We start from the raw sequence: 17,699 nt of genomic DNA, 5'->3' as shown, positions 1-17,699 counted from the left end.
AGTTTTGTTCTCGATGGAAACAATACAACTCAATTTGCTCACTCTTTCTCTCTTTGCTAGGTTTCTTATGTCAAAGCTATTGACATTTGGATGGCAGTATGCCTCCTTTTTGTGTTTTCAGCACTTCTGGAATACGCAGCTGTAAATTTTGTATCAAGACAACACAAAGAACTTCTGAGATTCCGACGAAAGAGAAAGAATAAGGTAGGTGATTAAATGCATCGGGTTCAGCGGGATACCAATTTTTACTGGAAAGTAAATTTGTTACATGTAATACAGTGGTGCAGAGGGGAGGTGGAGTCTGGGAACCAAACGATACGAATAATCCTTTGGTTTTGTCCAATCAAAACTGAAATTGTCAAAAATAGCTTCAGGGATAAAATGGTGACGTCCAGTTCTACTTTACACAGCATATCTATTGACATGAAAGCTTTATCAACTTCTTTCTAATGTACTTTCTGGAACAACACCATTTTTTGCTTGAATTAACAAAAAATATCATTTCTTACTTGCAACGTTGAGAGTGTTCCTGATGGTCTTAACGTGTCATCGGATACAGCTATTCAAGTTGTTGCTTTTATCAAACTAATTCCTTTCATTGTTTCCATAAAATATTACCTATTTGTTAATGCCATGATGTTTGTGTAGAACTATGTGGTCTCTTATTCAGGCATACTTTCGTGTTTTTAAGATACCTATTCTGAATCCCTATGTGAAACATAAGAAGGTGCTATTATTGCCTTGCTGTACTTGTTAAATGAAACCCAGAAGAAATTGTATTGAGAACATCATTAGGAGACCACAGGAAGTTGCAGAAATAATCTTGTAATTGAATTTGGATGTACAGAATGGAGTTGTTCCCCTCTATTAAGACTTGTAACGTTGTCTTTCTTTATGTGCATGTAAGCTCGATCAACCTTCTTTCCTCTTCTGGAAGGGAGAGTTTCTATTGACCAGCATATCTATGAGTTTACTTCTTTTAATGTGAATGTGCCAACTGATATTTAAAAGCAAATAGATTCATATGCAATAGAGAAATGTCAAAGTTTATGCAACAGGAGAAATTGTGGCCAGAATCCAATGTATTGGAATATTTAAGTCAAAACATACTCGAATCTTAGAAATAATAGTCTGGTTCATATAGGATGCATTTTTAAGGATTTTGAAAGAATTTATTTTTTTTTTTGAGGTTTCCTTGTGGTTTTTGAATTATTTGCTACAATTTACATAATCATAAAATTTTTTAAAGCCCTAAGGCCATAATCTCTCAGTACTGATCATTAAACATATTCTAAAGTAATAACGAATTCAGTTATGTCTACTTGACTCCCCCAAATCATAATAAATACCCAATTCACAGTAGCATGGAAGGAACATCTAGGACTGTGATACTCTGAGTAACACATGAGACAAAAACAGCCTGAGCTCTTATTTGATCAAGTTGTTCTGAAAACAAAAGCACATAATTTGTATATTGAAACATATTTTAATAGGGAGAGTAACTTCTCTCGATCTTTTCCTCCCCACCATACCCCCATCTACTGGTTTCCTTATACTTTTCTCCGTTTTCTCACTCTTTCCTCCCCTTCTTTCTCCCTCCCTACTGCCTACTTGCTCCCCTTTCTCTCATGACACTTGGCACTGCCTGAAACACTACCACAGGACAAAAAATTCTGTATCACAAGGGTAAATAAAGCTCCAGTTTTCCTTTCCCTTTAAGTGACCGATAAAGACAATTTTTCCTTCTAATGTCACTAATCCGAAGTAAAGTAATACTTATTTCCCCTTCTCATTTTGGTTTGCTTTTTCACTTTTGTTTTCCATTTCTCTACCTTTTTCCTCCTTCCTATACAATTTGGAATATGTCAACCAGGTGCTGGGAGGTATTAGGTATGTGATGTCCAAGTGGGGGCTGAGAGCTCAGATGCTTTCCACATGCACCACACATGCAACAGCCACAGTGTCCAAAGGGTAACATAAGAGACTGTTAAGTGTAGATGCTCAACTTTGGTTCTCCTTTAAAAAAAAAAAAAATTATCCTACCAAAGCAGCTCTTGAGTTTCACTACCGGTAAGAATATCAGGATATATAGTGAAGCCTGTTATTCGTTAGCTCACAGAAAGACGACAAGATTATCTTTTATAGTGAGTGGCTCTCTAGGAAAATATAGAAATGCAAAAAGAGTAATATCTTATTATTGTCTAATGACCAATTGAAATATTCAGGGAGCAAGTATCGTAATTGAGATTTAGTGCAGGAAAAAAAATCGGATTTTTGTTTTGTTTTGTTTTTAGTTCATTTCATACTCTGGGGGTTGGATACCTTGCATATGTGAAAATCGATTAATTGATACATATGTATGTGAAAATGATATATGCAATTAAAACCAATTGTGCAATTATATTTACTCATATATGACTTGATTCTCTGGTTTCTCAATCCCTCTTGGTCCACTTTACCTTCCCACAGACAGAAGCTTTTGCATTGGAGAAGTTTTACCGTTTCTCAGACACGGTAAATTCACTTTCTTAACTCTAAGTAGAGGAATGTGGTTATCAGTGAAAAAAGCAGACAGCATATTCTGCACCCAGGCAGTGTTTGGTGGGGAAACATAGCCCCTTGCATATTTAAAGCCAAATAACCACCATCCCCCTTCAGCTAAGGATATTCTCTTTTTCAAACTCCATTTGTCTTCCCTCACTCAGTAAAAAGATATTTAAATATTATCCTTCATCTAATCAACTGAGTTATTTGGTGAAAATGATCCTTAAATATATATTAAACAAAAATAATACATATAATCTTATAACAGTCTCCATGAAAAACATAGTCATTTGTTTTGAAACAATTAGTTCCAAAAATTAATAGAAAATTTATTTGTACAAAGAAGTTCTAAATGCAGCCTTTCTTGTCAGAAAACAGAAACCTAAAAATAAGACAAAAATAAAATATTTTGTCCAACCTATGTATCTTTACAATCTTTTCTTAATGTTAAGTTGAGATTCTTTATAATAAATGAACAATTTTGGTTTTTGATAGCAGCATCCTTTGAAACGTTTGATTAAAAAGAGATCACAAGGTCACATGTCCAAGTATAATAGCTAAATAGTTAGAAAGGTAGAGCATTGGACTTGGCCACCATAACACAGTATTCAATGATTGCATTTAAACATACCCACACCAAGAATTTCATACCGTCCAGTCTATTAAACTAATTTCTGGAATAAAATGAATTTAAAAGTACCTTCCCAGATGATTCTGCTGCACATCTTGGTTAAGAATAGATGTAATGTTAGATGAACAGACCAGACCAAACACATTACATTCATCTAATTGAAGGATTCTCAATTTCCTAGCAGGTATCTAGAGACAATATTATTTTAAAGCTCTTACTAAGTTTTCTTATATTAAAATATGTAATGATTCAACAAATTTTTCTACTAAAATTGCATATTTTTTCCCAACATAGCTACCCACTTTTCCTTATTTTTTCATCCCTGGGGCTAAAAATTCACTTGATCCAATTACTTTTACCTAATTATCTTAACTTTAAATTTAAAAAAATTTTAATTGCTTTGTATTTGCATAACACAAATAATTTCTTTGGGAGAGAACATATTTAAATTTCTAGTAACTAAGCAGTTAATGCCTTCAGGAGCTTTAGTATAAAAACTATGTATTTAATCAAGTATTTCTTTATAAAACAATGCACAAAGAAGTCTGATGAAAACTTAGGTTTATCTCAGCAACAATCAATAAATACTTTAAAAAAGAAACAATATGGTAATGCAAATACATTCATTAGAAGTTTCTGCATTCCGTTTATCTTGTAATATCCCAATCATTATGCAGATTTGGGGTTGATCATTTTGACTTTTTGAAACCATTTTTCTCACCCTAACAACCCTCTGGGCTGATTGAATTCATCATTTTTTTAAAAATTATGTATTTTGCTTAGAAATCTTTAAATCGACATAATCTAAATGAGTCTAAATGTTGACCCGAAGCCCTTTATCTCCATGAGGAGGGGTTTACCTAGTTTTTCAAGCACTCTAAGTTGGCAGAATAGGCAAAGTCAATAAAACAGCCTCAGTAGAAAAAGTTTGGCACAACAGGGGACCTTACATTGATGTAAACATGATTCCTAGGAAAGTTTTAACTTGGTTCAGCATTGACTTAGCGCCGTACGGGATCTCTTCTATCTGACCTTTTCTTTATTAAGGTACAAGTGGGTGAATCTTTGGTCTATTGTGAAAGAATACAAGTTTGCTCTTGTACCCAAATTTCCCCACCCCACACTGTCATAGCCTGCTGTGTGCTGATTACCCACCGCACCATGTCATAGACGCTTATCCCCAGTGCTGTATCTGTGTGGGTGTATGCATGGTATGAAAGTTTTTCCGTCAGAAGTTGCTCTTTCCACGTGTGATATCATTACTTGCGTCCTGCAGGGTTATAAAGACGGGCCAGAATGTTTCTGAATATATGTTATTTGTTGAGAGAAATGGCTGATACGGGGGTTGCATTTCCCGTAGCTTCTTCCACATCGCGGCATAGTGATGCCACGGTTTGAGAAGAGAAAACATTCACACGGTATTCTAGCGCCTCTATCTTCCTGCTCCTTATTGTATAGTCGTTATTATTTATGTACTCAGATGAAATAAAGATGGACCATTAGTTCTAGATTTGAGAAACAACGACCAAGTTTAGATTCTGCGAGGCGCGATGGATATCTTTTTAAGGTTCAGATATCATTGACTGCATTTTGACTATCTATACAAAACTTGTCATTATTTTATTGACTTACGTGTTTACATGCTGTCTTACTTCAAAAATGACTCAGGGTAACTTCTAAGAATAACAAATGATTGTTTTTTTCTGCCCTCTACAGTTTTTTAGCTCTATAGTCTTAGGACAAACACAAACATATATGTATCCTATTTTGAAGGGAGGAGGTTCCACAAACAGGTGAAGGCAATGTGGCACGCATATATGCTAAATTATTTGATAAAGTTACCATTCTAGGTCAGTTTATGCTATATTCTGGAGTACAAGATATTCTTTCAGTAGGAAAACATTGCCTACAAATTTCCTGCATGCCTGAGGAAAAGTAGTTTCAATAATATCAAAGTAAAGTATATTTGAGGGACTCTGATATACAGGGGTTCAAAATTTCATCCTCTCAGGTAAAACAAAAATTGTAAAAATTTAATGATTTCCTGCAAACAAATATTTAGAATTTGTGTTAGACACAGCTAATTCTTAGAGCTATATTCCCTCTGAAATATTTGTTTAGGAAAATAACATTCAACAAACTAATGCAATCTCTACTTAATCTAATTTCACATGCATTACAGTGAATCACATCTCAAAGTTAAGTAAAATACATATAGTGCCTTTTACACATGTTGTCTATTTATAATGTATTATTTTATGTCACTCCATAATTCTTGAGTTGGCACTGAACGAATCTAACATATGGTGCTAGGAATAGATATATGGGTATTTTTAAAAAATTATTTTATTGATTTCTCATCAATCTCCTCAAATGTATGTATTCCATTTTTATATTATTTTATGTTAATCATTCATCTTTTTTAAGCTTACATTTTACCGTTTAACAATTTTCAAACCATTTCGGAATCTAAATTCAATACACCAAACATAAACTCGGCTAATTCAGAGCTAATTCACATGTCATCAAGAGTAAATGCAAGGGCACCTGGGTGGCTCAGTGGGTTAAGTGTCTGCCTTTGGCTCAGGTCATGATCCCAGGGTCCTGAGATGAGTCCTACATCGGGCTCCCTGCTCAGTGGGGAGTCTGCCTCTCCTTCTCCATCTGCCTGCTGCTCCCCCTACCTGTACTCACTCTCTCTCTCTGTCAAATAAATAAATAAAATCTAAAAGAAGAAAGAAAGAAAGAAAGAAAGAAAGAAAGAAAGAAAGAAAGAAAGAAAGAAAGAAAAAGAATAAATGCAAAATCCTCCTGGGAATAGATTTCAAAGAATTTTATATGGACAATTGACCTGCAGCTATAAATTATCTTTAACCTCATCTATAATTGTATTCTTTCAAGCTTTCCAAATTTCTAATATAGAAATGTATGTAGATGTATTAAACTGAATGTTTTATTTTAAGTTGACATTTATTTTGGAAAAAGAATTTTTAATTTATTCACATATTTCATCTTACCTCAGAATTTTCTAAGTGACGGCGATTTTTCCCGACCAAAAATAACCCACTGTTATGTTTATTAGTACTTTCTTTTTCCAAAATCCACACACTTTGAAATCATGTAAGTGGAAATCAATAGCAATTCACTTTTCCTTCCTTTGTCACTTTCCTATTTGGCAACTAGAAGTTACAGAAAATTATTTTAACAGAAAGACCTCTGGCATAATTACTGAACATCTTGATTGTACATAGAATACCGGAAGGCATCTACCAGGGGAGAAACATTAGGATGAAAATAATGTATTTAAGGCTGTTGTATCTCACAGCAGTTCACACAATAAATCATCACTCATGCTGCCTTAGAGGCTCCACGTTTTATTACCACTCACTGGTAAGCTTCATGTCGTCACCATTTCCACACCCAAAAATAAGATTTTTTTTTTTTTTGGTCCTTTTTGAGGACTAAGAAGAGGACAGGAAATTAATTCTTATCTCACATGAATGTTAATATATATCTTTTTGTGATGGAGATGAAGCAATTCAATTGAATGACTAAGTCTACCCTTGGATTTTCTATTTTTAATATTTTTAGTTATAATATGCATGTTAGTGTGAGTCAGTCTTTGGTCTAATTCTCTAATAAAATGAAAAAGCATATAGAATGTTTCACAAGGTGGTTTTGATGTGTAAGTACTGAAACATTTTTCTCACTTTCAAACTTAGTGAAAACAGGTCCTCCCATAGAAAGAATTATATACTAACTAAATGGGTTTTTACACTTTTCATTGCCTACTCTTCTAAATTGCTTAAAGCATGTTAGGAGGTTTTACTTGTGAATAAATTAAGCTGTTTCTTCCATTTTGCCTTTTTAATTAGTCATTTTTTTTGCTCATTCTTAGTTCCTTCTATTTAATCTTTATTATTGCCTATATTTTGAGTTTGAAAGTGCTTAATTTTATGAATATTAAATATTGGCTAACACATAGCATTGGAATCAAAAGTTTTAGATGTCTGTCTAATACGTTTGCTTGTTTGGCCTTCAGTCTATTAGAAACTCAAGCTGAAGATGACTGCAGAAAACTGAATTATCCCCAAGAAATATTTGAGTACTAATTGGAATAAAGACTATCACTGCACATCTAAACATCCCTAAACACAGGGTAATTTTATGACTGAGTTTTACAAGACAAAGAAATTAGTGTAGTCCTAAAACAGTCTGATATACCTTCTAATATAGTAATCTAATACTCATAGTGAACTATTAGAAATGCTTCATCCATGCTTAAAATTGTTATTTTGAGTGCAGCCTTTGGGGGGAAAAAACTGCTATAGGCCAGTCATTTAACAACACCACCACCACAACAAAATCACATGACTTTTTTGTGCTCCAAGGGTCCTTGGTCTCTCGCTCATTCTCTGGCCGCCTGGACTGTTGGGTCAGACTGGAATCTGGCCCAACAGAGCTGAGATCCTGTTTCTGAAGAAGGGAGATGTCTCCACGTGCCTTATCTCATGGGCACACCCAAAATACTTGTGCTGTTTCTTAGAACGTGTTCAAAACACTAACGACTCCTTGACTGCAGAAACTAGATTTGCAAAGAATCCTCGCAGCCAGATAGCAAAACCCATCTATTCTAACAATACGACAGTGAAGGCTACAGCAGCAACGTGATCTTTTCCATTTTATGCCCTTGGTTGAATTTTTTAGTGCAACAGTACACAAGGGCAAGGCCATCCGCAGAGTAAGCAACTGGGCTGGCCTATTTTACATAGTACTTTGTTGCTAGTTTGGTATTTAAAATACCTAAGAGGACAATGATTCAAGTTGTTATTAGGATTTTCCTTTCAGGTTGTGTATTATGCAATTTCCATAATAACACAATTAGGACAAACAAAGTATTAAAAATACAATAGCAATAATTTGAGTACTTTATCAAGTGTTTTATATTCTTTCCTTCACCCTAAAAAAACCTGCTAGCTAGTGCTATCATCTTTCCCTGGGATAAGAAACCAAGAATCTGAGAGTTAGATACTGAGGATGATCCAGACTCCTGGCAAGAGATGATGAATGCTTAGTTCTACATTTGCATTTTGAATGTCAATCTTGAGTCAGATTTTAAATTTGGACCATCTAATGTTTTTGCGACATAGGAAATAATTGAAAATTACTTCCCCTAGCACATATGTGTTATAATTGCAAATACCCAAGCTATTTTCATGTTTTTAGAACCAAAGTGCTCCTCAACATCTTGGTGTTATTGCTGTTACCAGGGAATAAGTATTTGAGCACGACATTTTCACGAGGGAAATGTTTTTACTGAAATTAAAAGTTTCTATTTTTCCAACTCCACAATTAATTGGAAAGATGATATGTTCGTGAAATCATCTTCCAGATGCTTTTGAAAATAACAAGGCACTAAATCACACTGTAACACCTAATTATCCTAAATCTATTGCCCAGGATACCCGTAGGCCCCGTAGATTTAAAAATGGATAAAGATACAGATCATATAGATAGTCTTATGTACAGTCCTACCTAGAAACAGCCTTACTTAAAAACAGAAATTATTGAATAATAAAATAATAGTTAAATACTAACACAAAAGTCATCCCAGAGTATGTTTTCATAAACTGTCACTTAAAATGTAAATTAGAGGGGTGCCTGGGTGGCACAGTGGTTGAGCATCTGCCTTCGGCTCAGGGCATGATCCCGGCGTTATGGGATCGAGCCCCACATCAGGCTCCTCCGCTGTGAGCCTGCTTCTTCCTCTCCCACTCCCCCTGCTTGTGTTCCCTCTCTCGCTGGCTGTTTCTATCTCTGTCTAATAAATAAATAAAATATTTAAAAAAATGTAAATTAGAGGAATGGGAAGAATGTTGCCTCACTAAAAATTTAAGCCTGCTGGGATAGATACACTGTGCCTCTTGGAAAAGCTTGTTTCCACAACTTGACTGTGCATTCTGATCACCTAGAAAGATTGGTGGAAATGCAGATTACTTGGGACAACCAAAAGGCTAATGAGTTTGAGCCCCCACAATTGCCCATCCAGAAAACTGGATCTCAGCAACCCCTAGTGATTCCAAGCAGGTGTTAGACTTGTATGAGAAACTCTGCCTTCCCCTAGACTGTCATGATTGCATGCACATAGAATGATGGTAATCTTACAAATTGTTGCCAAATTTTATGAAGCACCAACACTACATAAAGATGATTAAGTTTAAATTGTTCCAATGTGTCATTTTTCTATTAAAACCAACATCCAAATGTCAAGCAGCTTTGTTCATTACAGTACCATAGCCCTGATTACAGGTTTGAGGAAGCAATCATGCTTCCAAGGCAGAAATAAGCTTTAATCTCGTATGTCATTGACTTAATTTTACAGAAGGACAAAAGGCAGAAGAAAAGCAAAGAAAGTACCTTCCCCTAACTGGGAGGCTCCACGGGACTCAAACACACAAGTTTTGTCCCCTCACCCACAGAGAGCATGGATGTCTTCCTAGTTTACAGAAATAGATAAAGTAGCATAAGCAGCAATGATCCCTTTAGCTAGAAAATGCAATCATGGGCCCAGAACAATTGTATCAGGTATGTAATATACCTGGTATATTACATCAGAATCATTATAACACAAAAGAAGTACCTGTGAGGTGGGAAGGGCAGAATTGTGTCCCAGCTTTGCTCCCGATCCCTCACACTTTAACCACCAGGCACAAGAAACTCATTAAAGACATTCCTCATTACTATCACTCATACCCATGTGATCTACACACTCGTCCAGTGAACTAGCCAGCTCTTTACGCCCTTGTCACCCTCTTTAGTATTTAGTATTTTAATTATTAGCTCATTCTAACTTCCATTTAAATGCCTTTGCTATGTTGTTTTCTTGGGCCATTTTATACACTGGTCATGTTTAAATGTATTCCTTTGTCCAATGAGATCTGTTCCAGGAGCCCAAACTGATACAAAAACACTGTGTTCCAAGCCATCAATAGTATTTTCAGCTGTGGCTTGTTAACAGTATAAACAAAGCCCAAGATGGACTCGCTGTTTAATTCTGCCAAAATCTACTGAATCCTCCAGGAGCCTTAATCAAAGGCCTTAGTATTCCAACGGCCAGCTATGTGTTAGCACTTATCCTCAGGAGATTTCGCTCAAAGGCGATTTTCAAGCAATATTTTCTTTCATTAATATTCAGGTCAAGCTCTCGCTACATCAGTGGCTCTGTTGCACAACAGAGGAATGTGTTGGGGTTTTGTCCATTGCTACATGGCCTGCACACCACCATGTCCACATCTGTGGCCAACCCAAGACATCTGCCTTGGCATTCTAGTCCTCTTCTGAGCCAGGAACTAGGCAGGGATTACTTGACCTAATTTAATTCTACCCTGGAATTGTTATAAGGAATTTCATCAGCCACCCTGGATGTTCTTAATTGCCCACCTAACCTGGCCTATTTGCCTGACCATAAGGCAACGCCACTGGCTGGGGCCAGGAGTCTTTGAATATCCGACATGGCTCTGAGAGCAAGAACCAATTCTTCTGATCCTGCCACACATACCAGTTCTCAAGTCAACCCATTTTATAGACTTACCTTGCTTTCTTCAACTACACTTTTTTTTTTTTTTTTTTAGATTTTATTTATTTATTTGACACAGAGAGAGAGACAGCCAGTGAGAGAGGGAATACAGGCAGGGGGAGTGGGAGAAGAAGAAGCAGGCTCCCAGTGGAGAAGCCTGATGTGGGGCTAGGTCCCAGGACTCTGGGATCACGCCCTGAGCCGAAGGCAGACGCTTAACGACTGAGCCACCCAGGCACCCCTCTACAACTACACTTTTTTATTTGACTGCAGGTATGGTTTGAGTCCTGACCTTCTATAAAAAAGTTGCCATTGGGGAACCACTCGCTCCAAGTAGCTCACCTGGAGATCCCATCTCTAATCCATTGTCAAATAGGCCACCTTTTCATGCATATGATTTACTTTGCCTAAGTAATTCCCCTTAGCTTGTTCCTAAACATTATCATTTTCATTTTATTAGGTCACTTAGACTGAAATACCTTGCTGACATTACCTATCATAACATGAAAGGTATTTTAAACCTAAATATAGTCTGATGCCTTTCAGCTTCCTTCAGTTTGGGGACCGTTTCTAGCAGAGCACAGGAGAATGTCAGTAGTTGTCATTCAAATAGATTAAACCTACTCACAGCATGGAGAGTTTTCTAGTCTCGAATTCTGGCAGCCATCTTACGGCACCACCATTGAGCCTTTCCCAGAAATGCCAGTCTACGTGTGTGTTACTAGCGGATACCCATAGCATGGATGAACGTGAAGGCCTCAGGTTACTTGGGCTATTGCCTGCCTCAGACCTCTCACCCCAATCGTCCCTGTTCCCCTTTCCAATTCAGTCTGTCTTCTTGTCACTTTATACAAGAGGACCACAGAAATCAAAATGTACCTGCCAAATTTCAAAGAGTGCTACAGCTGATATTCTCATGGTGGGAGGCAGAAGAGGTAACAGTTTATTCTTTATCGTTGTAAATTGTGTCTCGTGGTTTACCCAGATTATTTCCAGAAACTGGAATAATGGCGCTGGGCCCTGAATTTCAGCTGGATTAGTTAGCCTCCTTTCCCTAGTTACTAGTTTCCAAACCCTGCCTTGACTTTCTCCTCAGAGAGGGAAACTCTGATTGATCATTAATTCACCTCCTGTTGACAGTGACCTGGACCAAACTGTTTCCAACCAGTTTGTGATAATATGCTGGAGAATTCCGGTTTCCCGAATTGGGTCTACCCCACGTGAAGACACACAGTGTCAGACTTTTTCCTTTATATCCACCTTAAAAGGAAAGCCCTGGTCAAATGTGTCAAAGCATACCAGCCTTGGGGCACCTGGCTGGCTCGGTTGGGGCAGCATGCAAGTTTTCGTCTTGGGGTTGTAAGTTTGAGCCACACGTTGGGTGTAGAGATTACTTAAAAATAAAAAAAGAATTTAAAAAAAATTAAAAAGAAAGAAAGATAGCATACCAGCCTCCTTTGTCCTGAAACTCTGGTTTTTACCATTTATCGTGGTAGAGGCCGCTGGGTGACTTCTTTAGTGACTCCAAGTGGTCAGCAGTCAAACTGCAGGCCCCATTTCACTTTATCATAAACCAGATAGAGCTATTCTAGAGAAAATTAATGAAGGACTAGCACCGCTGCTTCCACTATTTCCTTAATAAGAACTAAGAGTTTCATTTACCTTCCTGAAATCTTGTGCTGTTTAATAGGTCTCACAGGGAAAGGTTGAGGCAGTTCTTAGGGCCTCCCGTTTTAGGACATCCATCCAATGAGAAACAACAGCCCAAGATTAAGTTCAAGCCAGGAATGGCAAGATCCTTCATTCACGAGTCATGTCCTTACCAATTACCATTTAGCCAAAGGTGATAGCGTCCACTGGATATGCCCCTCGGGACTGGGCAAGGAGAGCCTGGCCTTCAAAGCCAGTCTTCTTCGTTTCAACTGTCTTAATGGATGGAGTAACCTCCGCAGCCCACAGCAGTGCCTTTTGTCTCCATTCCCCATCGGCATCATTGATTTAACTTCTGAGATGAAAGCCTCAGATTTAACAGGGTTCCTTAAGGGAAGCAGCTGCCGGAACTACAACAGATTTCCTTCCTCCCAGCTGGCAATAATGTGCCAGGAAATCTTTCATAGGACTCCTGTCAATTTTCATTCTGTGTCTTTAAAAAAGTCACCTAAAGAGAGCTAATAGATTTACCTCTGGCCAGGATCTTTCTTCTGAATAACCCAGATAGTTTTCCCATCAGTGAAACCCAGCATGGAGCTAGAAAAACAAGTGTCCCCGTGAATCGTACATACCCTCCTGCCTTTCCAAAAGGAGAACACATGGGGAACCCATGCCTGGGGGACTCCCCTAATCATAGTGTCTGTTGGAGTTGAGATCAGAGAATGTGGTTTGGGTAGGCTTATTTTTGTTTATCGTATGGCCAGCTCAGGTTTGCTACTTTTCCAAGCGCTGTTCAATTTCACAGCAGTGAGAGAACCAGGCAGCTGGTTCTCCACATGGCCTCATAGCACCGCAGGCTTTACCCAAAAGGGTCACTGAGTCCATGCCTGCCAGTAACTGCAGCAAGTTGGAAGTGAGCATTCACAGCCAACATTGCTTTTCATGTTTTTTTCATTCCTGCGGCAATTAACCCCAAGATTCCAGAAAGCACAGATTGATTTCCCAGATATTGGCTGCCACTTCACAGTAAAGACACCCAGCTTCTTTATGTTAGAATTGCTTTATCCAAAATGGTAGATTTAAGCCCCATGTGGCTATGGAGCCCTGGAAATGTAGAGTCAGATCTGAGGTGTATCAAAAATATATACTGATTTCAAGGACTTAGTATGAAACAAAGGATATAAGGATATAAACCATAAACTATAAACTCTCTCCTCAATTTTTACTCTGAGGAAATGTTAAGTAAGTTAAAGAAAACATAATACTAAAATTAATTTCACCTCTTTTGTATAACTTGTTAACATGTAGCTGATGTAAAATTTAAATTGAAAATTATACACGTGGTTTTCATCTGTGTCTCACAGTAGATTTCGATCGGACAGGCCTACAGGATACTCACGAGTTTGCAGTGTTGCTTGCCTGGGGTTGCCAAGAAGTACCATCAGGATTACATGCAACGTCCTTCCGAGTCCCAAGTGGACTTTCGTGTTCATCTTGAGCACATGAAGCTGCTTGCCTTACCTGCTCTAATTTCTCTTTCTGTCAAGTGGTTGGAGAGAAGAAATTCCTTGTATTTTGAGCCACTTACCCCTCAGTTCCCTCACCCTGGTCTCCTTCAGTTTTATTTCATTAATCACCCATCTGCCAATTCAACAAGGGCAACTTCTGTTGTCAGCCCCAGGCCAATAGTAAGAGTTACCCTGGTTATTTTCTGCAGAGCTGGGGCAACCTCAGACCCAGGCTGGATCAGGATCACATTCTCATCAAACTTCCTCCCAGAACTTTGGGCCATATAGAGTCTGAAACGATCTGAAAGCCCAGGCAACTTCTGTCACCGCCACTGAAATTAGAGGTGAAAACTGCCAATCAAACCTCCAGACACCACAGGCTTTATAACCTATTATAAAGTTTCCTCAGTCCTACAGGAGCATGCGAGGCAGCCAACACAGCATCTTGAGCTCCTCAGGAGGGAGGGCCTTGCGCGGGGGCACAGCTGCTTTCGCCCTCCTCCAGGGGCGCACGGAGGTGCACTGCCGCGGACAAACGTCAAGGCCTATATTATCACGTTGACACAGAGAAGCCACAGGCTTGATTTCCTACCAAGCTTGTATACATTCTGGTCACGTAGGACAAAGGCCCTCAGGCCCCACACAGCAACCCCCGTGCAGTAAATGTAGCAAACTCCACATTCCCCATTTAGCTTCACTCTATTGTTTTCAAGGAAATGCTGTGGAAAGAATCAGCAGTCATTCATCAGCCCAGACCTGATGTTAACCCTCTACTCGCACTTCTGTGGAAAGGTACAGTTGAAAATAACGGAGCTGATCACTGAGTATCTTAAATCTTACCAAAGATTTTTTGAGATGAGCAACTGGGGGTCTCTAAGATGTGAAAATAAAAAGGTCTTCAGAGTAGATGGTTAGAAAGGTAGTCAGTGGGGGTAGGAGGTTAGAGACACAAACTTCCTGTTATAAGATAAATAAGTACTAGGACTGTAACATACTTACAACATGACTACCAGAGCTAATGCGGCTGTATGATCTATAGAAAAGTTGTTAAGGGAGTAGGTCCTAAGAGTTCTCATCACAAGAAGAGATGTTTTCCTTTTCCTTCTATTGTCTCTCTAGGAGATGATGGGTGTTAACTAAACCTACTGAGAACATCATTTCACCATATACGTAAATCAAACCATCATGCTATACGCCTTAAACTTCTACAGTGATATATGTCAGTTGTTTCTTAGTAAAGACCGGGGTGGGGGGGGGAGTAAATGAATCCTACTTTACAAAACACAGCAGCTAGAATCCTTAAATTCTAGTGTTTTTGTAATTTATCTCTTAATTGGTTCAACTAATATGTCAACACCTCATTGGAAATGTTCATTGAGAAATTACTTTTTGTCCTATTTTGAGATGGATTTTTTTCAACACATGGGTCGATATAGGTTAGAAGGTTGTTTTATACTTCAGCATTCAGCTGATTTGCACGCAAAATTATATAAATTATCCAAACTATACCTTTTTTCTGGAATGCAAACACCAGCGTGATTTCCTAAGCTATTAAAGATGTTTGTTTAGCGCTTACATACAAATAGTTTTATTTCTGGTATATCCACTTTTTTCCCAAAACATAGAAAATCCAAGGCAAACAATAATTTAGTTTTAAAATTTCCATGGAAGCTAAAAAATTGCCAGTATAAATGAACATCCTTATTAAAGAGTACTGGAAAATCCATTTCCAATTTTTATCAGACTCCAATAGCAGTTATGTGTAATTAGGACCATGTGCTTGTATTTCAGACTTGTTTCCTCAAAATTCAATTGCTCATATATCTTATGGTTAAGTTGTTTTCCAATAATTTTTTGCTTCTGTCACGTAAAATTGCCTTACTCCATAATTCCCCATAAAACGATTTTATACATTATTATATCAACTTTGGTCATCTTCTCATGTTTAGAATCCATTTTAATTTCCATTTTTCACTTTCATATTTTGTAATATACTGTTCATTGAGCCTCTACTTTCACAGACCCAAAACAATTTTTCAAGAATTTGAGCCAATTACTTTTGTCTCCTATATTACTATTAAAAATTACTTTCATAAAGGGAGAGCTGTAGCAACCTTATAAAATGTCATCTTCTAAACTTTTGGTTTTAGTAGCAAAAAATCTAATTAATTGGCAATCATCTACTGTTACATTACTCATTAAAGAATTTCATTATAAACTCCTAAATACCATATTTTCCTATCACAAACACATTTCATTTATCATATTCTCATTAATTTTTCTTTTAAATTTTGATTTTCATGTACCTATATACGTATCCAGAGAATTCTTTAATTTGCAACATTCAAGAGAAAAGTAACATAGTAAGTTAAATAATAAGTTTCAGAACATAATAAGTTAAACAATTGTCTTTAATATGAAATAAATTTCTACCAAATTTCATTCATAATTTCAACTCAATCAATGTACCTGAAAAATAATTGCATGTAAATTAGAACATGTGACTATCTTATAGTCTTCCCAATGGGTTAATGTAGAGAAGTAACATTAAGTGTGGATAACAAAAACCAAGCAGTGTTCTTGAGCTAGACTTTATTTTCCAATGAAGTAATGTAAAAATCATAGGACTCAAACTTCAAAGTTTGCTTCTATGAAAAAGAAAAATCCAGTCAATGATCTTGATATTTCCCCCTTTGACATCGTATATTTATCCATTTAAACACATAATGTAAAAAAGAAAACCTAGTTATGAATTTATAACACTTAATATCCTAATAGGTTCTTTTTCTTGCTCAATTTATTTAGATATTCTAACAATTTGTAGACAATACCAGAATGTGTAGTTTTCCCAATAAAAAATATTAGTTGAGAGTTTCATATTTATTAATGGACACATTTATATGATGCAGCAGGATAAATAAAACTTCAATGGGGAAAAAAAGCAACTCAATCTTTATATGCTTCAGTTATCCTTCTTTACAATAATGGCAACATTTATTCATGATCAAGCTTTAGTTATGATTCTGAAATACATGCTCTATTCCATGACTAAAGTGTTTTCTTATGTTTTCCTTATGACAGGATGATGAGGTAAGGGAAAGTCGATTCAGCTTCACAGCCTATGGAATGGGACCATGTCTGCAAGCAAAAGATGGTGTGACCCCAAAGGGCCCAAACCATCCTGTCCAGGTAATGCCGAAAAGCTCTGATGAAATGAGGAAGGTTTTTATCGACAGAGCTAAGAAGATTGACACCATCTCACGAGCCTGTTTCCCATTAGCTTTCTTGATTTTTAATATTTTCTATTGGGTTATCTATAAAATTCTTAGGCACGAGGATATTCATCAGCAATAAGATTAAGCCTCTGGGGGCATGTAAGTGCAAACGATCAATTCAAAAGAAAGTTTCTTTGCCACAGGTGTGTGTATACATGTGTGTGTGGTGTACAAATGATGACCATCATACTAAAATGGTATATGGGAAGGTATTATTAAGATATGCTATGCAAAGTCACAAGGCAGATTAAGAGTCTTTTAATAGATACAAAAATATATATGATGAGGATTCTATTTCATATTAATTTAAGAGTATCTGTCCTTTCACAGTATATCATGTAAGTGGAAGTATTATTGCCGATGTGTTTGTATTGTTACATAATATCACATAATAGTACGTGTGAAAACTACTTTGGAAATTCTTGGTTTTCAGTTCAATGACATTAAATCTTACAAAAGTAAGATTTGCACAATTAACTTTATAAATGGAAAAAGTGGAAATGTGGAAGATTTTA

At 37.0% G+C, this 17,699-nt stretch overlaps 1 protein-coding gene across 2 annotated transcripts in view; it reads left to right on the top strand.

Annotated features, from left to right (window-relative positions):
• The window catches only part of GLRA3 (glycine receptor alpha 3), a 177,516-nt gene extending 160,253 nt beyond the window's left edge, over positions 1-17,263 (top strand). The window contains exons 8-10 of one of the 2 annotated variants that reach the window (XM_026518883.3): positions 61-204; positions 2,470-2,514; positions 16,991-17,263. In XM_026518883.3, coding sequence (XP_026374668.1) covers positions 61-204; positions 2,470-2,514; positions 16,991-17,263 — 462 coding nt within the window. The remainder of the gene's footprint in view (positions 1-60; positions 205-2,469; positions 2,515-16,990) is intronic. The other variant, XM_026518884.1, reaches the window with a different exon arrangement.
• Positions 17,264-17,699: the final 436 nt, after the last annotated feature.

Source organism: Ursus arctos, unplaced genomic scaffold, assembly GCF_023065955.2.
Source record: "Ursus arctos isolate Adak ecotype North America unplaced genomic scaffold, UrsArc2.0 scaffold_11, whole genome shotgun sequence".
NCBI lineage: Eukaryota > Metazoa > Chordata > Mammalia > Carnivora > Ursidae > Ursus > Ursus arctos.
The sequence above is the reverse complement of the archived record's forward strand: the minus strand, read 5'-3'. Positions and strand labels throughout refer to the sequence as shown.